Below are 18,333 nucleotides of genomic sequence, written 5' to 3'. Positions count from 1 at the left end.
GTATGAATAGAAAAGAGTCTTCAGTTTTATCACCACTTAAAATTGTAGATAAATTATTAAGCAGGGGTCCATAACCATCGACTGATTAACTTTTTCTTTATTCAGCAGGTTGGGAGTAGACTGTGGAACGGTTGGAATAAACAGCGCATGAAGAAGATAAAGAAGTTGCACAAAATGAGCAGTTGGACCTCATTTGCAGGCAATTATGTCTCTAGCCTTATTAGCTCAGCCAAGGATGCACTTGGTCTTGGTACTTCTTCCCATTGGTCTTCTACTCCCTCCCAAAATGACACCATTGATTCAGACAGTGACAAAGATGAGATCGGAGATGATGATGTGGATGACGAGATTTGTTTTGGTACCATACAGGGGAATATTGTGGGAATACAGTATTATCGTGGGACAGTAAGAATGCTTTTATGATTCACTTGCTTTACTAGTGCAGTCCACTATCTAAGAAAGGCCATTAAATTAAAATTCGTGGATTAACCCACATTAAGAATAAGAAACATTTCTTAAGGGCCTTGTATATGCCTTGTTGTTCATGTCTGTAAGCATTTATTAGATAGACACAGATTAGACTTACTTAGTGATAGCATGACTGAATACATTATTTAAATGATGATGACATTTATAAACAGTGATCAATTGAAATGAGTTTAATTGAAGTGATTTTAACTGTTCTAATGTGGGTAGGATTCACATACATTTAACTTTTATTTTCTCCCATCCCCTTTTTTGATTTCGTTCGAAGACATAATTAATGTGATAATACAAAGTAAGTCAGAGATCAAAATGCTGTCGGCATCTTAATTTGGTTCTCAATGAAACACTCTCAGACATAGCTGTGATAGTAGATTGACATAGCTGTGAGAAACACTGACATAGCTGTGAGAGTAGATTGACATTTTCACATTGGAATACAAAAGGGCACATTGCATTTATGGTTACACTGAAACCAAGTTAAATTTAACTAAAACACAAATTTCACTTGTCAAAAACTTATTTAATTGGTATTTATTTATTAAGGTGCTGCCACCAGTTGGCATTAGTAACATTTTCATTTATCGAAATTTCGTTGATTATTGTTATTTTGAGTATGCTGTGAATGTTGTTTGGAAGTAATACCCGACTTAATAAAAGTTGATAATTTCATGTGGTTGATTAAATTTTCAGGGTACTTTCCACCATTTTTGTCAATAAAACAAGCACTTTTTCAGTTACAGATTTTGTTATCGTGAATTTCTTCATGTTCAACAAATATGAGCCAATTTTTCTTTGTATTTTCTGGTTTTAAAAAATGGGATGGATGCTAGACCTAGCATTATAATCGAGTTTGTGAGTTATCCTTGCACGATTTATGTAGAAAGATGTTTTATGTCAAGTTATATGTGGCATCACCAAGAAACAAGTAATAAAATATGATGGTGTTGCTGATTGCATAACAAAAAGAATTTGGTAAAAATATACTTGCCAGAGAGGGAAATAGAGAGTAGAATGTGTGAAGCCATTTATAACTGCACTTCAATACACCGAAATACAACTAAAAGTCAGTGTTAACTACATAAAATTAACCACAGTTAGTTTGGAAAATAAAATTAGAAGGAACAATAGAGGAAGAAGGATTAGCAATTATATATTTAAAAAGGGTGACTAAAGGAGTCAGTGCACTTAGTACCAGTCAAGCATCAGAAACACTCAGTTTTATTATAGGCCTAACATCCCAGTTATCTGAATGAATGAATTTGAGAGAGATGACATACAGCTACACTCAAAACTGCTAAAAGAAACGGAAATATATTACTGGTATTTTCATAATATCTTTTCTCAAAACTACACACAAAATTGTGGACATTTGCATAAGCTATTTTTAAAGAAAACATCATTTTATTCTCTTTGTAAAACAGTTTGTCTATGTACGTATATTTGTTTGAGACATAGACACACAAAAAATCGACTGCTCACAACTGCCAAATGCATGCAAGTACTTTATTTGCATTTTGAAAATATTTTTGCTGAAAACTACATAAAAAAAATTGACATTGAGCTTGATTTGTATAACTATTTTTTTTCTGTAAAAACAAACGATTTATTCTCTCCATAAAACAGCTGTTTTGTAAGCACATTTGTTTGAAGCAGAAACAGCCAAATTAAAGTCCCATTGGTAAATGAAGATGTTCTTAGCTATGACAATACATTTACACAGATATCACTGGACCTCTCCAGTGGCTTAGTGGTTAGAACGTCAACCTCGGATGCGGGAGGTCGTGGGTAAAGTCTCTGGCCGAGCCATACCAAAGACTTACGAAAACAGTACTGACGGCTGCCTCGCTTGGCACTCAGCATTAAGAGGTTAGTGTTAGGACTGATCGGCCTGGTGTCAGGATAATGTGACTGGGTGGGACATCATGCTACATGTCTGCGACATGATGCCCCAGTGCTAGGCATCACTATTAACTGCCACACTGCAGACTGAAAAATTGTTCAAGCTATGTTAAAAATCTAAATCACACACACACACACACACAGATATCACTAAAATCAAAGATAGGTTTGATTAACAAAATGCCGAGTAGGATGTGTGTATGGCAACAGAACATCTGTAAGCATGATTGCCAGCGACAACTTTTCCTTAGCTCAGTTTTCATCAAACTTGGGTAGAATAAATCATATATTTCAAGCATTTCATATTCAGTTGGAGACAGAAAATGAACATCCACCAATACTGTAGATTTATGTCAAACTTTTTAGTTTTTAAAATCAAGTTAAATGTTAAAGATGTTACTTTATACTTAAATAAAAGGCCAGGCTCAAGAGTTGCTTGTAAATGCAACAACAACAAAAAAACTTTGTATTTATGTTGTATAAATGCAGTAGTTGGTGAGATGGAAATGAGATAAAATCTGGTGGACTTGGACAATGTTATTATGAGCATTGAAAATGGTCTTCTTGTTGTTGTAGGGTTTAACGCCATTTTTCAGCACACGATAGGCTATACATGGCGGCCAGTATTATTGGTGGAGGAAGAACCCGGGAAAAGCCCGGAAAGAACCACCGACCCTCGAGAAGCTACTGGCAATATTTCTCACATACCCATATTGGCTGAATCCGAGTTTCGAAACTACGCAGACAGTGGTGAGATGGCAGTGATCCGTAACGGAGAGCGCTTTAGACCACTCGGGGCCCCCATGCTGATCTGCAGCCATGGTCTAAACAGAAGGACATCCTACATGTGGCACGTGATGGCTGGTTTATTTTTTTATCTGTGGTAACATGAAAGAGGGCAGGTCCAACAAAAACTGGTAAAAAGGGTACCAATTTAGATGTGTAACAATTAGAAATGAAATTCAAGGGGACCTTGAATCCACTGAGATGAGATGAAATATATTGGAAAAAATTAAAGCTTTTGCTGAAAGTATTCTTCAGACTAAAGAGTCGCCACATCGATCAAATTTACATGACTTGCATGTTGAAAACTTGTGTTTCTTATTTAAATACATTACCCAATTGAATACCTTAGGAGAGCACTACCTCATAAATACAGGTCTCCCAGATACTACTTATAGCTAAAGGGAACTAAAAGTTTTCTGCTGACTTAGGTGGTTGTCGGGCAGAGTGATTTCCCCTTACTTATAAGACTTGGCAGCAGTGAGTAAGGATATTCCAGTTACTACTTCAGCTCATGCGACACAGCTCGCTCTTTTCACAAGAGACCTCGCCATCCATGTTCATCTTTGAAGCATACCTTGGAGGGAGGAGTCCTTTCACTTCAGGGAAAGTATGCTCCGTCTCTGTTTCCAACCTTTCTCTCTTACTTTTGCTGACATTTGTTCATACTTGTCATATGTGTATATATATTTTAGAGCTCTTCATCACTTGCACGGTTGACCATTATATCCCCCTTGGGTTAGTCCATGCTGCAGTATTTACATGTGCAAGTTTCTTATACTTGTCAGAACCCTGTTTTGTCTGTATAATCCTACTTCTGGTAAATAAAGACAAGCGTTCTTTGCATGGCAGTTTTAGCTCCTTTGGCGCCATGCTTCCATGAGCTATTTGTGTACTTGTACTTGTATAGGCTGTCTCTGACCCTTCCTACAGGTAGTTTATATGTATATCATAATTATTTATATTTAGATATATATATAAAACCCATATTGCTTGGTTACCTTTGCATAACATAGACAGTCTTAACATCCGGACATCATGTTTCAATGATTATACCTGTCCACAACGTTCTTGGCCTCTCTGACAGGTAGTATTGGCTTAAATTTATCTGTTCTCACATATTTTTCCAGGTAACCTTCTTTTGGTCAGCTCTGCACTATATTGATATTCAAACAAGACAGGTGCAGGCATATCGTTGTATATTTATTAGCATTATACTTTCTATATAGTTCATTGACATTAGACTGCCTGTTATCATTTAATGGGCCAAGCTTTACACACGGCCATTACTTCCCTCTCATTTTAGTGATATACATACAGGTTACATGGATCAAGCATCCTGTAATCTGTCACAACATTATGAGTTGGACAATATTCCTCCTACACACATGGCCTTTTTCCATTGCGACCAGCCTAGGCCATGTTCGAGTCATCAGGAGTGGCAACAACATTCGTATTTTAGGGCTCAGTCATACAACAGCTCTTACCCAGTGCGTTGAAACAGATCTGTATCAACATACCCAGGAACTGCTCCAACACTTTTTCCTCCTCAGGATTCCCTTCCGGCACGATGCCTCGTTTAGCTCCTCAGACTTTTACAGACATCACCTCACCAGTCTCCCGACAACCTGCCATGGGAAGAGCCTCTCTTCTCAGTGACTGTCTGAAGGTCACAGTTTCTAATTTGGGATATACTACAAGTTTTGTGGGCAGCAGATTTTGTCACTCTTCAGAATGACCTCGTACCCCTAAGGATGATGATGCATGTTCTCAAGGAATATAATCGATTTTGGACTATGCAGTGTCACGTGAAGATTCAGCCTTCTGGGCCTCCATTTAGGAAATATTCCGCATTTTACCCCTGGAGTTTTGCCCACCTCCCCCTACACCAGCACCAAGCTGGACTATCATCCCTGCTTCTGTTGTTCTTACAACAAAGAAGGAGGAGCCTGCCTTTAAGTTACTACCACAGTCAGGGAGCATTACAGACATTCAGAATTGTCTTCACCAATTGCAGGATCCCATCAATAACAGACTTTTCTTTACACAAAAATGCCTTCTGTCTCACTCCTGTCGGCATTTCTACTGTTGTCGTATGCCAGCCTTTCACGTGGAAACCCCAGCAATAGACCGGGATATCGCTGCATTGGAAATGCCCAAATCGCACTCCATAGGTATGGACCAAGTGGCCTTTGGTGATACTCAGCAGTTAGTGCACAACATCATTACTGTGGGCTCTCTACTGGACTTTGTTTCCATGGCAATTTTCCAACAAGTGAAACATGTCCTCTCTCCTCCCACTTCAACTTCTACAGGTCATGCATGCGAGTCAGTATCATGCATGGCCCATGTTTTAAATGGGTGGCACAACACACCTTGGCCAATGCCGTCACCGCCACTACTGAACTGAATTGGCTGAATGGGACTCCGTACTTGCAACCTCCATCATCTTAAAGGACCACCATAAAGCCAGACTGCGCACACAACCTTTATCATCCAACCTTTTGTTTAACAGCCAGATTGAAGAACTTTGTAATCAGGCCATTAAAGAAACAAATGACCCTAACCTGCCACCACAGCACTGTTACAGCGATACTACAGAAAATCAGGAAAGGGATCCAAGAGCCACATATAGGATACAAACCTCTGGAAAACAGTCCTACTGGAGTTCCACTCAGTTTAAGTCACAGCCATTGCAAACCAAAGCTAAAACACAGAAGGGAGCCTTTCATTCGACTTGGCACTTCTCCCCTCGACAGCCTCTCCCCCTAAAAATGATTTTTTCTCTAATCTGAACTTATAGACATTCCAATAGGAGGAAGACTTTTCTTCGCTACCGAATGGGACAAAATTTACCACAATGATACCTGGACTCAGCAGGTGGTTCAAAAGGGACTCTGCACCACGTTGCACACTCCTAAACTTCTATCCCGAGTTCCCGTCATTCATCAACATCCCATTGGATCCACTCAAAGCCAACACATTACAGCAGGAAATAGACATCCTTCTTCGGAAAAGGGTAGTAGAACTTGTTCAAAACACTCTCTCTCCATGATTCTATTCCATACTTTTCTTGGTTCCAAAGGCAAATGGACTCTGCACCCAGTCATCAACCTCAGCACTCTCAATCGCTACATTCACTCTCCTTGGTTCTCAATGGAAAAACCACAGCACATTCTAAATGCCATCCAAGAGGGAGGCTTTGCCATCAGTGTGTGCTTAAAAGATGCTTACCTCCATGTCCCTGTTCACCAGGCTTCCAGGAAGTTCCTGCAGTTTGCCTACAACGATGTGGTATGCCAATTCAGGGCTCTACCATTCAGTCTCAGTATCAGCTCTGGGTCTTCACTTGTCTCCTGAATCAAGTTGTGGCGCATATCTGGACCATTTCTACAGTGGCAACATTAAGTTGCCTGAACGACATCCTACAAAAATATCAGGTGAGTTCAATTTTATATAATGACATGATAACTCTTGACACATCACTTAACAATCTGGGCTTTCTCGTCAGTGAGGACAAATCTGCCCTAGTACTCTCCCAACATTTTGTTCGTCTAGGTATGGAGTTCAGTACACAGGAAAACATGGTTCATCTCCCTCAGGATCAGGCATTGAAAATCTGCAACATGGTGGCTTCTTTACTCTTGATGAGAATGAGGGCAGTCGATGCCCTATCCTTGGATTCAAACAACCTGAACCCATACACCTACCCTCCAACACCACTGATTCCGAGAGTGATACAGAAAGTAAGGGAATCAGCCTGTTGCCTCATCCTCATTGCACCACTCTGATGGCAGAAGTTGTGGATCAGTGACCTCATCAATCTTGCATCAGAAACCCTACGGAAGATTTGGGTCTTCCCTCATCTACTCAAACAACCACGATGGCAGTTGTTTTATCCCTGCCCATAGCTCCTGAACCTGCACATCTGGATCATATCAAACAGGCCCTCAGACTTGTTCAATTCTTGCAACTAGTGATGGAGAGAATTGCTCAGGCATGATGACCCTCCAATGTAAAAGCATATGAAGACAAATTGACATTTTCACCCAGTGGTGCACAACCAGACATTTTACCTCTCCATATGTCAGTACCGCAGATAGTTAATTTCTTCCTCATGCGCTTCGAAGAAAGATAATAGCTCAGAGTATGATCAAAGGCTACCACTCCATGATAGCTGATACCTTTCGTCATCTTCAGTGCAAAGATATCGGACAAAACAAGATCCTATCTGATCTACTCACAAACTTAAGAGTATGCACAGCCTAAAATGTTAACCCTCTGCCCCAAGTGGAACCTATCTTGGGTATTAACCTGGCTGAATTAAACACCCTTTGAACCAATTGCATGGGCATCCCTGACACACCTTTCTTACAAGACCTGCATCAACTTGTCCTTAGGAATGGCAGGCAGAATTAGTGAAATACATAACATGTCTGCAGACCCCAATTACCTGAAGTTCCTGCAAGATGGGTCATTGTTACTCATGACAGCTTCCTCATCCATCGCCAAGAACTGTCTCCCTTCCACAGGTAACCAGACTTTTGTCATGAAACCTCTGTCTGACCTGGATACATAAACTGAAGACCACTTAAAAGACCTAGTCAGGGCTTTGAAGTGGTACCTTAATCGAAAAGAGCATTTGCGTCAAGGGAGATCATACTTTTTTCTACCTCTTAAGTCAGGACAAGACAATATACCAGCTCAAGCTATCTCATCTTGGATCAAGTGGGTTATTTGCTCAGTGCACAGGAAAGTAATCATGGCTCAAATTAACATTTTATGCATCTTGGCTCATGAGGTATAGGCATTTGCCACCAGCCTAGCATTTGAACAAAACTGTTCTCTAACCGACATCATTCAGGCTGTGGGACGGAGATCAGAGTCCATATTCTCTAGCTTTTTTCTCCAAAATCTATCATGTCAGAGTGCCCAATTTGATCTGGTAGGACCTGTCTCTGCAGCCCAACAGGTCACACTTCCAGGTCGATCAACAGCTTCACAACTTCCACTGGATTTGTGGTGGGAGAAGCCACACCCCGACAGATGGAGTCTCCTCCAGTCTAATTACCTAGAAGCTGTCTCTCTTACCTTAGGGGACCGGATTTTATTCCAGGGTAAAGGGATGTACCTCCCTCCACCTCTTACCTATTCTCCTAAGGTATTATGATTGGGTAATATATTCAAAGAAGAAACCAATTTTTATTAGTAAAATATGTTTCTTTGAAAATAAATACCCAATCATAATACACATACACCCTCCCAGCCTCACCACAGTTACATCCATATGGAGTGTGCCTTCCGCTCCAGTAATAACTGGAATATCCTTATTGCCACCAAGTCTTATAGGTAAGGGAAGATCACTGCCCAACAATCGCATAGATCGGAAGACAACTTCTAGCTTTAGCTGAAAGAAGTATCTGGGAGTGCTGGATTTGCGAGGTAGTGTTAGTTCTCCTAAGGTATTGTGTTTAGGTAAGTATTTTCGAAGAAACATTTTACTAAGAAAAATTGGTAATTCCAAAGACTTCATTAAATTGATTACCTGATTTCACATGAAATGCTCTGTCACCTATGCTTGTATCCAGATTGTCAGAATGTCTAGTTATTGAACATGAGTGCTTCTTTTGAAAAAAGAAGTTGAAATTAATTTTTTTAAATGTTTTTGCATTTAGGTGAACAACAAAGAGATGGTTGCATTACAGAGAGAACCACACAATAAATATGACTTTAATGCTATCCGAGTGAATAATGTGGATGGAATTCAGGTGGGGCACATCAAGAGGGAACTAGCAAAGCCACTTGCCTACATCTGCGACAGTGGAATAGCCAGAATTGAAGGGTAAGCATATCGAATATTTAGCTTCTGGTTATATAACCAATGCATCTTCATGCTTCTGATATGCATGCCAAGTCTTGGCTTAAATTTAAGTTTAGAATTGAGCAATCTGATTAGCAGAAATTTAAATCTTGCTTAAAATTGACTAATCAGATGTTTTAAGTCTTGACTTAATTTCAGACATTTTGGTGAAATCGAGGTACATTTTGAAAGACATGAATTTGATTTTCATCTTTTCAGGTCTCCCAGCCATCACCATATTTCCTTTTCAGTGGCATATTATTGTGGAGGTGGATGTTGGATAGCTTTGATTCTTTTGGGGTTTTCTTTTAACAGCACTCAATAATCCCATACCTGATTCACTCCATATTTGAAATATAATATCCCTTCTCTCAGTACCACAGTACTGCCATCCCTTGGTTTTGCTCATGGGTCAGAGCACAGGGTCAGAAATTATCATTTGGACGCATTTAAGAGTTTGGTTATAGTTCTTTATCAGCACTTACATTTCCGTAATGCCTCTATGAGTTTACTTATTTGATATTGGGCTATAAGATTTCATCCTCCCCTTTTCTCAGTACCACCCCAGTTTCTGGGTTAGGCCATTGGGTCAAGCATTATTTTGGAAACATATTTTGTTTAAGGCCTTTGGTTGAGGCTTATTTTCCTCACATATTTTTGTATAGAACTTAATGTTTGGAATATCATCATCACACAGTGATTTTAAAACTCTTACCTTTGGGTTTGACATTGGTTTTGATCCCATCTCTTATGTTTATTAGTTTTTTCTAAACAGTTCACTAAATAATTGGGAACACTATATGAGCCCTTACCTAGTCATGTCCTGGGATGGAGCTGTTGTGTATGCAAGTGGGATACAGTTATATTAATTTTGTTTCTAATATTTAAAAGAAATCTTGCCCAGTACCCTCCCATGTGCCCTTTCTGGCTTCCGTTGCTGGACACCAAGTATTTGGATGAATGTGAAGCAACATTGGTATGTTTTTCAGTTAGTTTTATTGCTAAATGTCCACTGCAGTACCCCTTTGTGAGAGACATGGTACATCTTGATCCTGAAGTCATTCTTGTTAGCAAAGCAGAAACTGAACTTACTGCTCACTGTGCTTGTCAACAAGAACAGCAGAACAAGTGTGATTCTTTCCTTAGAGAATTCTCTTCATTTGTTGATCAAGCTTTCAGCAATGGATACCCGAGCTCATTTTCTAAAACAATAAATCAGCTTCACACATGAAATTATACTGAATGAAGTTTATGGGGCTGATTTCACCTATTCATTAAAACATGCAAATATTTGCAGGCACTTTCATCTGCACACATCATTGTACATTTTATTCTGTTACTGGTATTACTCGCAGTTGTTAAGTTAGTGTCAGTGGAAGGGTTCTTTTGATGTACATAATATTTCTGGATGAAATCCTATGTTTGATGGCTTTGTAAAGCCACATGGAATAACACATCCCTGTGGCCATTTTGAATTTCACACTAGATATGACTGCTACCAAATACCATTAAGTGTCTAAACTTTATGCAGGTGTGTTCCAGAAAGATTTTCATGCAGGAAAATTGCATTTTAATGAACAAGTGATGTCATACCCTCGAATCATCCATCAGTGTGTGTATGGTATGTGTGTGTCATTTGGATTTTTAACGTAGCTTTAGAATATGTTCAGTCATATCGCAATGATGTCTGCAGTGTGACAGTTTATTATGATGTCTAGCACTGGGAAATCATGCTGCAGACATGTCTGGGGCTTTATGCCACAGTGCTAGACATCACTATAAACTGCCACACTGCAGACATTTTAGCGATATGACTGAAATATTGTTAAAGCTATGTTAAAAATCCAAAACACACAAACATGCACACACACATCAGCTGCTGAACAAAATTTGATTTGCTTTGATACAGGACATCATGGTTTAGGGACCTTTCAGTTTTGGACAGATGATGATGCTTCATTAAATAAAGATGAAGATGCAAAACCCAGGCAAACTTTGAAACAGACATTTTTATATCATATGCAGTCAATGGCAATAAAGTGATGCATTAGGACCAAGTTCCCAGGGATTGAGAGAGATCATAAGACAATGTTGCTTGTATAAATGACTTGTCCTATTTTATTCCAAGAAAAGTATTCTTAGTGTAGCAACTATGTTCTACAAGCTTTTCTTTTCCCACTACATTTTCAGTTTCCATGTGAATTTGCATGTACAAGTTGACATATCAACTACTGAGGAGAGTGATATCGGGCCTTTTTACTGTGTATAGATTATAACAATATGACCAAAAGAATGTGTCATGATAAGAGTTTGTTAATAATTTTGCTCTTTTATTGCATCTCTTTTTAAGTGTTGTGCCCTATGGAGCTTATAACACATATTCTATGCCTGTGGATTTGACTCTTTGGGGCCTGCCTCAAAAACATAAAGCAGCTGTTGACAAACTGAAGCAGTATGGGTACTCCCTGACTGGTGGGGCTTCTCATAACTTGGGGCCTGTTCCTGGTACTTCCCAGTCTGCTGGACTTGGATATGGTTGGCACAATCCTAGACGGACATATCTCACACCGGCAGAGGTAATATTAATGGATCTCTCTTGAGCCACTTCCAGGATAAAGTGAGCACCATTTCTTTTTAATGTTGGTTTTTAACAGTGCTTAAAACATGTTGTTGGCTGTTATATCATATGGACCTAGGTGCCTTTCCCAAGGACATGCTGAGGCAGCCGACTTGGGATGGCCTGGTCAGGTGTTATACCCATTACCATGGATTATCAGTCTGATGCTCTACCAACTGAACTACCAAAGCAGTAAATTAAAAACAGCAAAATATTTTTGTATTATTTCCCTACCTTGTGGAGATGTATATGATTCTAACTGTCCTACCATCTGTCACATGCAGACTTAGCAGAAGTTCTCATACTCTTTCACATAAACAAGAAAATGCAGCAATGCATCATGTTGACTAGTTTTTGTCGGCAGACTTGGCAAAAGTTTGACATACTATCATTTTAGTATCCATCCATCTTGCTGCCTGAATTTATCCTTGGGAAAGACACTTTTCTGATATAGTCAGTAGTGTGTTCAAAGTACCTTTAAAACCAAACATCCATCCATTCATCCACACCATAGATTAACCTCATTGTTAATGTTTGTTTACTTGGCTAAACAAATATTACATTTAATAAAAAGGGAGTCTCTTATTTATGGATTGCTATGAAACCTTTGCTGGAGTTAATGTCCTACTGGACTTGCAGATAGAATCAGGGTTCCTGGGGTCATGGAAATCTTGTAAAAGTTTGTAAATTACAGAAAGGCATGTCAGGGGCCCAGAAAAGTTTTGAAATTTTCATAAATCCTTCAAGGTTTTGGTAAATTCTTGGAATTTGGTTATTTCATGTTATCAGGTTGCATTTTCATTCACCGACACAAAAGTTTTAATGACTGCATAACTTCGCTAATGGATTTGTTAGAGTAGTCTCCCTGAAACTTCAGTCAGACTATATCCAGGGATGTTATCGTCATTCAAAATCATTGTACTTGCGGCACTCAAAAAAGAAGGATTGGAATCAAAGTAAAATTACTAAAAATATATTTTTGTGTTGAATATATGTGTTATGTAACTATTGAGGGTCACAGGTTTATGTATTAGTTTTGGAAAGGTCAAGGAATTACATTTTTTAAAGATTGCAGGAACCCTGTAGAATGGTGTATTACTGAATCTTGGAAATGCAGCTAGTATTGCAGTTTAACAGACTCTTGGAAATGCAGCTAGTATGGTATAAGACAGAATCTTGGAAATGCAGCTAGTATGGTATAAGACAGAATCTTGGAAATGCAGCTAGTATGGTATAAGACAGAATCTTGGAAATGCAGCTAGTATGGTATAAGACAGAATCTTGGAAATGCAGCTAGTATGGTATAAGACAGAATCTTGGAAATGCAGCTAGTATGGTATAAGACAGAATCTTGGAAATGCAGCTAGTATGGTATAAGACAGAATCTTGGAAATGCAGCTAGTATGGTATAAGACAGAATCTTGGAAATGCAGCTAGTATGGTATAAGACAGAATCTTGGAAATGCAGCTAGTATGGTATAAGACAGAATCTTGGAAATGCAGCTAGTATGGTATAAGACAGAATCTTGGAAATGCAGCTAGTATGGTATAAGACAGAATCTTGGAAATGCAGCTAGTATGGTATAAGACAGAATCTTGGAAATGCAGCTAGTATGGTATAAGACAGAATCTTGGAAATGCAGCTAGTATGGTATAAGACAGAATCTTGGAAATGCAGCTAGTATGGTATAAGACAGAATCTTGGAAATGCAGCTAGTATGGTATAAGACAGAATCTTGGAAATGCAGCTAGTATGGTATAAGACAGAATCTTGGAAATGCAGCTAGTATGGTATAAGACAGAATCTTGGAAATGCAGCTAGTATGGTATAAGACAGAATCTTGGAAATGCAGCTAGTATGGTCGTGTCGTCTAAGGCAATCGCCTTTACAAATCACTGACTGTATCTCACCTATGTGAGTTTGAGTCTAGGCTTGACCATCATTGGTATGTGAGAAAGCTTCCCAGTAACTTTCCATGGGTTGTTGTCAGTTTCAGAGTTATACCTCCAATAAATATACTGTCTGCCATGTAAACTGTTATGTGCTGAAAAATGGTGCTAAACTCTACAGAACCAAACCAACCCATGATTTGAGATGAGTTATTGCCCTTTTAAACTTAATGCTAAAGACAAGATATGGCAGTGTTGTGAATGCAGACTAGTCTGGGATTGCAGTGAAACTTGGAACATCTAATTCTGGTTCATCTTGACCAAACAGTGTGTGTCATCATGGCTAGTGCAAGAGATGTTGCCTTTAATAAATTTAAAGTACTTTGCACTGGTTTTGAACATTCTATAGAAAGATGTGAATAACAAATGGATTCTGGCTATTTTTAGATAAAGTATTTTAAGAAATATAAAGAACAAATTCTGCCAGTATCTGACTTATTTTTTCAAAACTGCTTTTAGCATTATATAAAATAATTTTGTGAAGGCAACTAGCAGTTATTGATGTATTTCTCCTTCAGATAGATTCCTTGATCACAATTGCATTTAGCAAAATAAGCTTGCAAACTCCTGAATCCAGCCATCATAAAAGTCAAAACTATCAATGGTGCTGTCCAAAGTGATATTCACTGGGTTTCTTCCTACTGGTATTGGGCAGCACCCACTGGGCCCCAATCACCAAGCATATTATTTGGTGCCAGTCATTTGTATTTGGTCACATACCACTGAGCTCCATTGTCAAACAAGGTGTGCCAAGTACTGAGCATCAGTAAATATACACAGGACATAAGTTTTAGGCCTTTGAACTAGTTTCTAAATTTCACCAATTGTCCTGAGGAAGGGATCAGTTGTATTACCCACCTTTCTCTGTTTCTATTCAGTCCCATTGGGAAATGAACTTACACATTCCATGCAAGAAGAATATGCAGACTATCAAAAAGCTTATGAATCTCTTTCGTTTAAATCAAGTACATGAAGTCAGAGCTTGTTGCTGCATCTAGGCCATTTGGATCATTCCTCTATGGATGGTGTCATGAAAGCCACATTTTAGCATTCTCACTTTACTGTCTTTTAATTTTACCTCCATTCAATGGTGCACCAGATGGGGTGTGTTTATGCTTTGGATCTAACTGTAACAGCCCAACAAGTTGTCAAGCCAACCTCTAATGGCAACATTGGTAAGTTCTAGCCAACAGTAGAACCTTCTACTGGCAACATTGGTAAGTTCTAGCCAACAGTAGAACCTTCTACTGGCAACATTGGTAAGTTCACTTCTCAGGTTTTCTTTAGCCATCAACATCCCACTTGGCTGGCAAATTCAGCTATGCAATAGTAGCAGGTATAATCTGTTCTTGTAAAATATTTTTTCAGCAGGATGATTCTTCTGGGTTTTTTTTAGTATAATGGACTGTGGGATCTGGCAAAGATCCGGTTTTATGTTCTAGGCCTCCAGTTTCTAATTGGAGGAGAGAATAATTGTCTTGGACTGGGGACTAGTGCCAGGAAAGATTAATATACTCCCAAAATTAACTTTATTGCAGCTGAAACTCAGATGTTCTAAACTATATGTGAAATTGTAAAATCGCATATCAATTAAATCATATAGTGTTCTTAAAGACTAAATATGGATCTAAAAACAAACTTGTACAGTCTTTTATATGCACAAGTAATTTTAGATATGCAGCAACCGTTTGCTCATATTTTGCCACTATATTTACTAGAAAACAAGTCCACCTCATAAGAATGCTGTCTACCTCGTAAGAATGCAGTCTACCTCATAATGCTGTCCTAAAAAGTAGTCTACCTCAAAAGAATGCTGTTTTCTAAAAAAATGAACCTACCTCAAAGATAAGCTACTACTAAAGAGTTCTATCCTTAGAAATATGCAGATATTTTTTAAAAATAAGAATACGCTGTGGCCTATTTTTGAGTCTTTAGGGTATTTCATCTCCTTGCCTTTTTAGCCTTCATATCTTTGCATATTTTTAGGTCAAGAATGAGCTGGATAAATTATTTGAGAATATCAAAGAAGAAGACAAGACCAGCACTACAGAGCCAGCAGAGGTATGTTCATATGTATTAGAGCGAAAAATATGAGTTGACAATGTCTGCTATGTAAAATCAATACTAGCTGCAAATCTTCGAATGACATTGTAGATATGATGTCACTTGTTACTTAAGTATATCATAGAGCTGTGGTATTGAATATTGCAGTTTCAAACATCCAGTAGAAGTGAGTGATCATGTGACACTGACCTGCATGTTTTGGGGGATTTTTAAAAATACTGAGGTAAATGATGACCATTGAAAGGAATTCTAGTCACATTCACTGTACATTGTCCTTAACCTATCCCAAGTTGGCAGCCATTTGTCGGGCTAAAAATATGTTTTTTCATTAGCCCATTACAAAGTACCCATGCAAGTGTTTGTGACAGGACATTTCAAACTTGATATCAGCCAGCAATATCAAATTCTGTATATAAACAAAACATCACACTCGTAAAACATCACATACTGATAAGCAATACAGGTATCCATAAACTGAGTTAAGATCTTCACTTTGTATCTGAAAAAACATTAACATCTTATTGAAATATTTGTTCAGATTTTATGAGCTCCATTTTCATTCTGAAATAAAAAGCCTAAAGAAAGCGGTACCATTTTTCATAGGAGATGAAAGAAAAAGACATTTTAAATGCCAATCTCTAGATCAAAAGGACTAGGGGTGAAAGTTGTCATCGATATATCGATGCATCAATACTTTTGCTGTAACGATACAAATATCGATACAAGAGATTGAAAGTTGATACAAAGCTATACTTACTATATGCAAGATATTTTAGTCTATAGCATTCATGAATAATTATTATTAGGTTGCCTTGTTATTCTGTAAAATTATAATTCATCTGAAATAGCATTTGCAGTCAGACACTCATTTTATTAGTAAAATTGAAAAAGACCATGGAGAATACTTGCTCGCCATCTATACAAATTAACACAAAGTGACAGGGTTCGTAATATGTGCTCCCTCCCCCAATGCTAATTATCTTATCCCAGCAGTATGTTCAGTATATACTGTACATTCCAAATGTGTTCCACATGTATAATGCAGCATTTTACTCTTCATTTAATAACCACGTTTACGTGAAGTTTCTACGTTTAATTGTATCTTGTCTACTTTGGACAATTTGAAAGCTACACTAACGCTGGCATGTCACAACTGTGAAATGTGTTTCATTGAATTCTCATTGGTGGCTATTGCTTTCCAGTCTAGGTTAAGCAGTAAATACCAATCAGAAATTCATGTAGCTCATTCCCTGCCTGACAAACAGGAAGTATTGGCAAAGCAACAGAGACATCCTCAGGTCATTAATTGATATGTAAAGACCATGAAAAGTAATACTGTCAAGCTGATTGCATGAATCATGCAAAATTTGTAGGAATTCGCATACTTGGAGAACAGTGACCTCTTGCAAATTAGTTGAAAGTCTGCCAATGAAAATGTACTAGGCAAAAGTATACAATTTTTATGTAACCATTCCGTCATGACATTTCTTTTTCAGGTAGGCAACTGTTTACACATCTGGGTTCTTCAAGCATTACCTGAATGGTTGTTAAACTAAATTTGATTGACACAATGTGCCCAGGAATAAGCATTATGGCATTGTTTTAACCTTTCATGAAGGAAGTTTTACAAAATGCATGTTTAAAATACGGGCTACCTAGAAAACTCAAATGTCTGATTCCTGGTGTGTTTCCTTTGGATTTTGTTTGGCAAATACTGGTTGATAATAATGATGATGACAATAATTTTGAAAGTTATGAAGTATATCAGATTACTGGAGCTGGGAAATTGTTAATGGAGATACCACTGAATGATTTTGAGCCTGAAAATGGTTTTAAATATGAGTCGGATGTACATGTTGGATGAACAAAAATAAGCAGCATGACAGTCAGTCTCCCCTTCGGTGGTATTTCTAAATTAAATATAGAAAGGGCAGAATAGCGAGTCTAATGAAAATAAAGAAAATTTAAAAGTATAATACAATTTTTTTTTTTAATCAGTCAATTTTGTCCTGCAGATCATATGCTACAAAACCATATATCCATATCAGAGTTAAGATAAACAGAATAAATAAGGATGAAAATTGAAATTAAGAAGGAAAGATATTTATTGCAATATCTCTGTCTGCCTCTGGCAGAAAAGATAAGAAATCAGGCATAGTAGTCAATAAACTACTGATTCAACATAGAAAGTTTATGTTTGAAAAATCCAATTTTGGAGATAATGTACATCTAAAAGATAATATTTATGAGCTAAAATTGTACATAACAGTCATAAATGTAAGTGTCCCAACATATTGAAGCTGACAAAGCTGGCTTTGTATATGCCTCTTCAGAAGGAAACACAACAATATTCACACACAGATAAGGAACAGAGCATGCTCAGAAATAATTAACAGATTAATGCTTATACAACTAGAGGTGACATCTTTTAAAGATGTTGATTTCAGTAGAGCTCTAAGAAAATAGAGCAAGAAGAATGAAGTTATGGTAGACATGGCCGTTTCCTCCTCACCCTCTTGTTTCTATTCCCCCTTTTTTCTTTGACAGAGGGGGAGGTCTCCCTTAAGCTAAAATCCTGGCAGCATCTCTCTTTATATGTGGAACAAATTTGCAATTTACCTCTTTATGCAGAGATATTTAACCCGTGATGAAGGGGCTGATGGAATAAATAAAT

At 38.0% G+C, this 18,333-nt stretch overlaps 1 protein-coding gene across 3 annotated transcripts in view; it reads left to right on the top strand.

Annotated features, from left to right (window-relative positions):
* LOC149799334 (DNA-dependent ATPase/E3 ubiquitin-protein ligase HLTF-like) overlaps window positions 1-18,333 on the top strand; it is a 111,141-nt gene that overhangs the window by 22,703 nt on the left and 70,105 nt on the right. For 2 of the 3 annotated variants that reach the window (XM_089958660.1, XM_089958659.1), the window contains 4 exons: window positions 106-405; window positions 8,844-9,010; window positions 11,379-11,604; window positions 15,582-15,656. In XM_089958660.1, coding sequence (XP_089814786.1) covers window positions 106-405; window positions 8,844-9,010; window positions 11,379-11,604; window positions 15,582-15,656 — 768 coding nt within the window. The remainder of the gene's footprint in view (window positions 1-105; window positions 406-8,843; window positions 9,011-11,378; window positions 11,605-15,581; window positions 15,657-18,333) is intronic. The other variant, XM_089958662.1, reaches the window with a different exon arrangement.

Source organism: Sinohyriopsis cumingii, chromosome 5 (genome assembly GCF_028554795.1).
Source record: "Sinohyriopsis cumingii isolate HCF-2022 chromosome 5, ASM2855479v2, whole genome shotgun sequence".
NCBI classification, from domain to species: Eukaryota; Metazoa; Mollusca; class Bivalvia; order Unionida; family Unionidae; genus Sinohyriopsis; species Sinohyriopsis cumingii.
The sequence above is the reverse complement of the archived record's forward strand: the minus strand, read 5'-3'. Positions and strand labels throughout refer to the sequence as shown.